This window comes from Scylla paramamosain, chromosome 40, assembly GCF_035594125.1.
Source record: "Scylla paramamosain isolate STU-SP2022 chromosome 40, ASM3559412v1, whole genome shotgun sequence".
Classification (NCBI taxonomy): Eukaryota; Metazoa; Arthropoda; class Malacostraca; order Decapoda; family Portunidae; genus Scylla; species Scylla paramamosain.
This window is the reverse complement of record NC_087190.1, coordinates 13,756,604-13,764,103: the sequence shown is the minus strand read 5'-3', so window position 1 is coordinate 13,764,103 and position 7,500 is coordinate 13,756,604. Positions and strand designations below refer to the sequence as shown.

Sequence of the window (7,500 nt, the reverse complement as noted above, 5' to 3'; positions counted from 1 at the left end):
AATGACAACGCCCCTGTCTTTCCTAATGCCACGATGTACGGGGAGGTGCAGGAGAACGGCCCGATAAGTGAGTAAAGAGAGAGAGAGAGAGAGAGAGAGAGAGAGAGAGAGAGAGAGAGAGAGAGAGAGAGAGAGAGAGAGAGAGAGAGAGATGTGATTAATAATATTGAAAATGAGATTGAAGTGAAGAAAAGATGAGGAAAGCAAGAGAAAAATGAAGAAAAGTGAGGAGAGAGAGAGAGAGAGAGAGAGAGAGAGAGAGAGAGAGAGAGAGAGAGAGAGAGAGAGAGAGAGAGAGAGAGAGAGAGAGAGAGTAAAAAATAAGTGTCTTCCTTGCAAATATAGAAGATTTATTTCCTCAGATATGAACTCGTGTGTCACTGAGGTGCTTAAGTTAGTCACCGATGCAAAGACAAAGAAAACGGAGGATAGATCTCAGAAAACGGGGTACGCAAGAGAGAGAGAGAGAGAGAGAGAGAGAGAGAGAGAGAGAGAGTGAGTGTGTGTGTGTGTGTGTGTGTGTGTGTGTGTGTGTGTGTGTGTGTGTGTGTGTGTGTGTGTGTGTGTGTGTGTGTGTGTGTGTGTGTCTGTCTGTCTCATATTTCTTCATATTTTTTTCATCTGTCTCGTCTTCAGTATCTTTTCCTTAGTTTTTCATTCTCTCTCTCTCTCTCTCTCTCTCTCTCTCTCTCTCTCTCTCTCTCTCTCTCTCTCTCTCTCTCTCTCTCTCTCTCTCTCTCTCTCTCTAATTGGACGAAGGCTTAAGGAAAAAGGGAATTTTTTTTATTTCTCTCTTTGTTTCAATAACAGACGAACGAAAGAAAATAATTTAAAGAAGGAAAGATTGAGAAAAAATAGACGAAGAGAGAGAGAGAGAGAGAGAGAGAGAGAGAGAGAGAGAGAGAGAGAGAGAGAGAGAGAGAGAGAGAGAGAGACCCAACACACACCAAACATATCCCATCCTCCCCTAACACACACACACACACACACACACACACACACACACACACACACACACACACACACACACACACACACACACACACACACACACACACACACACACACACACACACACCTTTTTCCTCCCCAGACACATTTTACCCAACCTGTCCCTCCCTCCTGTTCCTCCCTTCCCATTTTTCCTTAATTTACCACACCCTTCTCTTCTACCACACCCAAACTCACCCATTCTCTTCTACACATACCCAATTGCACCCCTTCCCTTCTTTCCACTTCCTTCTACATCACTTTCCTTCCCTTCCTTCCCCGTTTCCTTGTGTACCCAAACCCCACTTATCTATTTCTCCCCACTCACCCGCCACCCACACCCTCCCCACCTCTTTTTTCCTTCCCTAACCTATCCCATCACTTCCCTTTCACCCATTTCCTTATCTACTTCACCCTCACACCCAGTCATTTATTCTTTTCCCACTCACCCACCACCTGGACCCCCCCACATCCTCTTTTCCCTTCCCTAGTCTCTGCAATCCACTTTCCTTCCCTTCCTTCCCCTTTTGCTTATCTACCCCACCCTAAACAAACCCTACCTACTTCCCGTTCTTTCACCCCTACAGACCTATCAGCAGGCGTCGTGTGGGCCTGGGACGCGGACGAGCAGGGCAGCAGTCACGCCTTGATTACCTACAGTATTGAAAAGAATGTTATGGATGAGAGGACAGGAGAAAGTATATTTGTAATCCACCCACAGACAGGCCTTATCCACACGGCTCTCTGTTGCCTAGACAGGGAGACCACGCCCTTATACGAGATTCAAGTGGTGGCGCAGGACGGTGGTGGTCTGAAAGGTGAGAGAGAGAGAGAGAGACAGGTGTGGTGTGGATTGTAGAGGAATGGTGTAGCTTAAGTTGTAATGGTGTGTAGTGTGATTATGAGGGGAAAAAGAAGTTATATGTGGTAATACTAGGGTGAGGTAGAGGTTTGGAATGGCTGGGGTGAGAGAGAGTGAGAGGGAAAGAGGAAGGGAGAGAGAGAGAGAGGGTGGGAAAGGACGAGAAGTTTAAAGGAAGTGTTATATTCTAAGTGGAAAAAAAAAAGATGGTTTGAGGTGAGAAATGAGGGGTGGGTGAGAGAGAGAGAGAGAGAGAGAGAGAGAGAGAGAGAGAGAGAGAGAGAGCACTTACCTCCTCAACTTGTCCCATTTCCCTCACCTTCATTCCCTCCCATTAGCCGAACTTCGCTAATGGGAAGGGGAATAATGGATAAAGGGAGACACGGGAGATAGGAAATGAAAGAACGGAGGAAGAGAAAGAAAGAAAAGAAAAAGAAAGTAACAGTAATAGTAGTAGTAGTAGTAGTGGTAGTAGTAGTAGTAGTAGTAATTGTTGTTGTTTATCATTGTCTTCACCCATAAACCACATCATCAGCACCGTATCACCTCATAACACTCACCACCACTTTCACCACCACAGTCATCACCACACTCACCACCACAGTCATCACCACAGTCATCACTACACGTAAAGAAAAAGAGAGAAAAATGCATAAAAATAGATCAGTAAAGTGAAAATACCCCATTAATGCAATCACCACTACAGTCATCACCACACTTCACCACACCGTCGCCTCACCGTCACACTCATCACCACCACTCACCACACAGCCTGGTAGAATCAACGCATTCTCACCACCACCTTACCACAATCTGACCACAGCATCACCACTTCACAACACCACAAAAAAAAGAAAGTTAAAAAAGACATGAAATATAACCCATTAATTGCATCACCACCACAACACCACATCACCATCATTACATTACACCACCACACCCACTACCACATCACCACAATCACTAACATAAACCTGACTGACAATAATCACCACAATCACCACCATCACCACCACGTCATCACCACAGGCACGGGGACGGTGGTGGTGAGGCTGGCGGACGTCAATGACAACTCTCCACGCCTGGCCCGGGACGTGTGGGCGGTGGAGGTGGATGAGACGTGGGGGGAGGCGCCACCTGACAACACCACTTTGCTTCAGATCACCGCTGCAGACAAGGACACCTCTAACTACTTCTACTACAGGGTGAGTGGTGGTGGTGGTGGTGGTGGTGGTGGTGGTGGTGGTGGTGGTGGTCATGGTCGTGGTGATTGTATTGATAAACTTGTTCTGTTTCTCTCTCTCTCTCTCTCTCTCTCTCTCTCTCTCTCTCTCTCTCTCTCTCTCTCTCTCTCTCTCTCTGGTGGTGGTGAGTTACGTTTTTTGTGTTTTTTCTCGTTTTTTGTTGTTGTTGTTGTTGTTGTTGTTGTTGTTGTTGTTCTTCTTCCTCTCCCAATCACGACTCTTCTTTCTTCATTTTCTTTTGTCTTCTCTTGTTTCTTCTTTACATCATTCTTTTTAATCTTCCTCCTCCTCCTCTTCCTCCTTCTCCTCCTCTTGTTTCTCCTTTGTTGTCATCCTCTTTTATCGTCTTCCTCTTTCTCCTGCTCCTGTTTCTTCTTTGTCACCAACTTTTTTTTTATTCTCCTCCTCCTCCTCCTCCTCCTCCTCCTCCTCCTCCTCCTCCTCCTTCATTTTATTTTTTTTTACTACTACTACTACTACTACCACCACCACTAGTACAATATATCTACTACCACTATTAATACTACTACATTTCTTTCTATTACCACCACCACCACCACCACACTGCTGCAGGTGGTGGAGGGCAGCGGGTGGGGGTGGCGGCACTTCGGGATAAGAACGGTGGGCGCCGCAGGACACCTACACGCCCTTGCCACCTTAGATTATGAGAATGCTGCGCAGAGGGACGGCTTTCGCTTCATGGTTCAAGTCACGGATAGGGTGAGTACAGATATTAGGTTTTCTTGTTCTTTTCTTTATTTTTCTTGTTGTTTTCCTGCTTTTTTCTTTTTTTTTTCCTTTTTCTGTTTTTTTTTTTTTTTTGCAAGTGACGAATAGAGTAAGCACTGATTTTCTTGTTCTTTTCCTTTCTTTTTCCTTCTTTTTCTGTTTTTGTTTTTCTTTCTCTTTTTTTCTTTTCTTGTATCATTGTGGATTCAATTTTTTTTTTCCTCATCTGCTGTTTTCTTCCTTATCGTTCTTGTTATTTTCTTTCCTCTTTCTTTTTCCGGTCAAATCTTTTTTTAGTCTTGTTTTTCTTATTAGTGAGCCGAGTAACGCTCTTTTCTTCCTCCTTTCCTCTTGTTTTCCTCTTGTTTTCCTCGTTATGTTCTCTTGCTTTCGTTTATTTTTACTGTGTTCTTTTTTTATCTCTCTCATCTTGTTTATTGATTTATTTCTCTCTCGAAGGAATAAGTAACGGAGTTTGGAATAAAATAACATTGTCTACCATTATAAAATTACAGAAAACCACAGAAAACGAAATAATTTAAAGAAAAACTCAATTAAACTAAACATTTCAAGGTAAACTAAACTAAACCAATACACTTAACCCCTTTCCTTATTTCCCCTTGCCTTTCCTTCAGGGGCGCGGGGGATGGGGAGACGCGCGCCACACGGACACGGCGTGGGTGGAGGTGCGGCTGAGGGACGTCAACGATAACGCCCCTGAGTTCCCACGCCCGCACGCCCACGTCACGGTAAGGGAGGATGCATCGCCGGGCACCCTCGTCACCGCCCTGGCTGCTACAGATCCGGACGAGGTGAGAAAGAGAGAGAGAGAGAGAGAGAGAGAGAGAGAGAGAGAGAGAGAGAGAGAGAGAGAGAGAGAGAGAGAGTAAAGAAAAAATAACAACAACAACAACAACAACTACTACTACTACTACTACTACTACTACAAACAAACAAACAAAACAAACAAAACACACACTCTCTCCTCCCCTTCCCTTCCCCCCCAGACTAACATACCCTCCCTTTCCCCTCTAATCTCCCTAGGGCGGACTGCAGGGCGTATCCTACAAGGTGCAGGGAGGCTGGGGGGCCCTCCGCGTGGACCCTGGTGGGGGCGTGAGGCTCTGGCGGGCGCTGGACAGAGAGGCTGCGGGCGGGGCTGTGGGCGTGGCGAGAATAGTGGCAATAGATACAGGAGAACCACCCTTATCATCGACTTCCACCTTAACTATCACTGTGACGGATGTAAATGACTGCCCCCCACGTCTGCTGCCCCCCACAAGGTTGTACGTGAGGGAAGGCGCCCCCACGTCTCTCCTGGGGGTGCTGAGGGCCACGGATGATGACCTCTGGCAGCTTGGTCACGGCCCGCCCTTCTCTTTCGCCCTGTCTCCCTCCAACCCTGAATTCGTGAGGGAAGCTTTGACGCTGAAACAAAGGAAAGGTATGAGAGAGAGAGAGAGAGAGAGAGAGAGAGAGAGAGAGAGAGAGAGAGAGAGAGAGAGAGAGAGAGAAGCCATCAGATCCTTGTATAAAATATGCCTGCCTGTTTCCACCTATCCATCCACACATTTATCGAAGTCTTTTTAAAGCTCCCTATTGACTCAGCACTAATAAACTGATTGCTAAGTCCATTCCAGTTCATTCCAGTCCATTCCAGCACTCGATTTCTGAATCACTTTCTTTTAGATCTCCTTTTTAAATCTAACTTCATTTCTTGTGCTGCATATATTCAGGAACCGGCAACTCAGTTTTTTTTTTTTTTTATTTATTTATTTATTTTTTTTTTTTAGATTTTTGTTACCCTTGGTGTCTCTTACATAAAAAAAGACTGACCCTGAGAATTTCGTTTAGGGCGCCCTTGTTATGTCCCTGATGCAGACAAACATAAACACACAATTTTTTTTTCCTTCAACTTATTAAGGAAAGAGAAAATTGTGTCTGTTTTCTTACTTTCTCCACTCTCTTTATCTCATTTCCACATGCTTGCTGCTTCTAATCTCTCTCTCTCTCTCTCTCTCTCTCTCTCTCTCTCTCTCTCTCTCTCTCTCTCTCTCTCTCTCTCTCTCTCTCTCTCTCTCTCTCTCTCTCTCTCTCTCTCTCTCCACCCAAAACACACCCTATTTAACAAACCACACACCCACTTATCTGCCCACCTATCCACCCACAGATCTGGACAGCGGGCGTGGAGGGGCGGAGGTGTGGAACCGGATGGAGCTGGACAGGGAGGAGAGAGCGGAGGTGACGGTGGAGGTGGTGGTGGGTGACGCGGGGGGGCGGGTTGCCTCCTACCCCGTTACAGTTGTGGTTGAGGACGTAAATGATAACCCAATGAAACCAGGCAGGAAGGTGGTCAGGGTGTGGAAGGTGCAGGTGAGTGAGAGGGGAGAGGGGAGAGGGGAGAGGGGGTGGGTAGGGGGGTGGGATAGGTGGTGGGTGTGTTTTTTGTCTTGTTTTGTTTTGATGTTCGTGTTTGTGTGTTTGTTTTGTTTGTTTTTGTTATTATTATTTTTTTTTTTATTTGTTCTCTGTTTTTTTGTGTTTCTCCATGTCTGTTTATTCTCTCTCTCTCTCTCTCTCTCGGTCTCTCTCTCTCTCTCTCTCTCTCTCTCTCTCTCTCTCTCTCTCTCTCTCTCTCTCTCTCTGCCGGTTTCTCCTACTCTAACCCAACCTAACCTATCCTAACCTAACTTATCCTAACCTAACCTAACCTAACCTATCCTATCCTAACCTAACCTAACCTAACCTAACCTAACCTAACCTATCCTATCCTAACCTATCCTATCCTAACCTAACCCTAACCTAACCTAACCTAACCCTAACCTAACCTATCCTATCCTAACCTAACCCTAACCTAACCCTAACCTAACCTATTCTAACCTAACCTAACCTAACCTAACTTAACTTATCCTAACCTAACCTAACCTAACCTAACGTAACCTAACCTATTCTAACCCAACCCAACCTGACCTCTCCTACCTTCCTTCACACAGGGCGGGGGCGCGGACGTTGCACTAGGGCGCGTCTACGTCGAGGACCCCGATGACTGGGACCTCGAGGATAAGTCTTTCAAGTGGGCAGGACCCCCTCACCCCCTGTTCACCCTGCAGGAGGACACAGGAAATATATTTGGGTCTTCACAGCTGAGGGAGAGACGGTGAGAGGCTGGAAGAGTGAGGGGAAGGGAAGGGGAAGGAAGGGGAGGGTGTTGGTGTGGGTGAAAGGAGGAGGAGAAGAAGGAGGAGTGTTTAGGAAGGTAATGAAGTGGAAGAGTAAGTGGGAAAGTGGAAAGGGAGAGGTGGAAGAATAAGAGTGAATTGTTGGGGTTGTGAGAGGGGGAGGGAGAGCTAGCGGAGGAAGTGTAGAAGGAAGAAGAGGAGGAGGGGGAGTGGATTTTGGGTTTAGATTAATGGAGGGGAGGATGAAGTGAGAGGGCTGGGCTGGGAGAGTGTGTGAGAGGGGAAAGAGAGGCAGTGAAAGGGGAAATATCACTTCTCTTTCCCCTCACTCTCCCTCGCTTCTCTATCTCTCACCCTCCCTCTCTTCAATTCCCTCAAAAAAATAAAATAAAATAAATAAATAAATAAATCACCATACATTTTCTTAAATACACGCCATCTTGAATCTAACTCCCATCACACTTTATCCCACAATCTCCCTGCCTCTCCCTGCCTC

At 46.1% G+C, this 7,500-nt stretch overlaps 1 protein-coding gene across 1 annotated transcript in view; it reads left to right on the top strand.

The window, feature by feature from the left end:
- LOC135092506 (neural-cadherin-like) overlaps nucleotides 1-7,500 on the top strand; it is a 24,923-nt gene that overhangs the window by 13,584 nt on the left and 3,839 nt on the right. The window contains exons 3-10 of the mRNA XM_063991074.1: nucleotides 1-67; nucleotides 1,578-1,808; nucleotides 2,882-3,057; nucleotides 3,670-3,816; nucleotides 4,461-4,637; nucleotides 4,870-5,269; nucleotides 5,996-6,198; nucleotides 6,819-6,982. The exon at nucleotides 1-67 is cut by the window's left edge and continues 1,755 nt beyond it. Coding sequence (XP_063847144.1) covers nucleotides 1-67; nucleotides 1,578-1,808; nucleotides 2,882-3,057; nucleotides 3,670-3,816; nucleotides 4,461-4,637; nucleotides 4,870-5,269; nucleotides 5,996-6,198; nucleotides 6,819-6,982 — 1,565 coding nt within the window. The remainder of the gene's footprint in view (nucleotides 68-1,577; nucleotides 1,809-2,881; nucleotides 3,058-3,669; nucleotides 3,817-4,460; nucleotides 4,638-4,869; nucleotides 5,270-5,995; nucleotides 6,199-6,818; nucleotides 6,983-7,500) is intronic.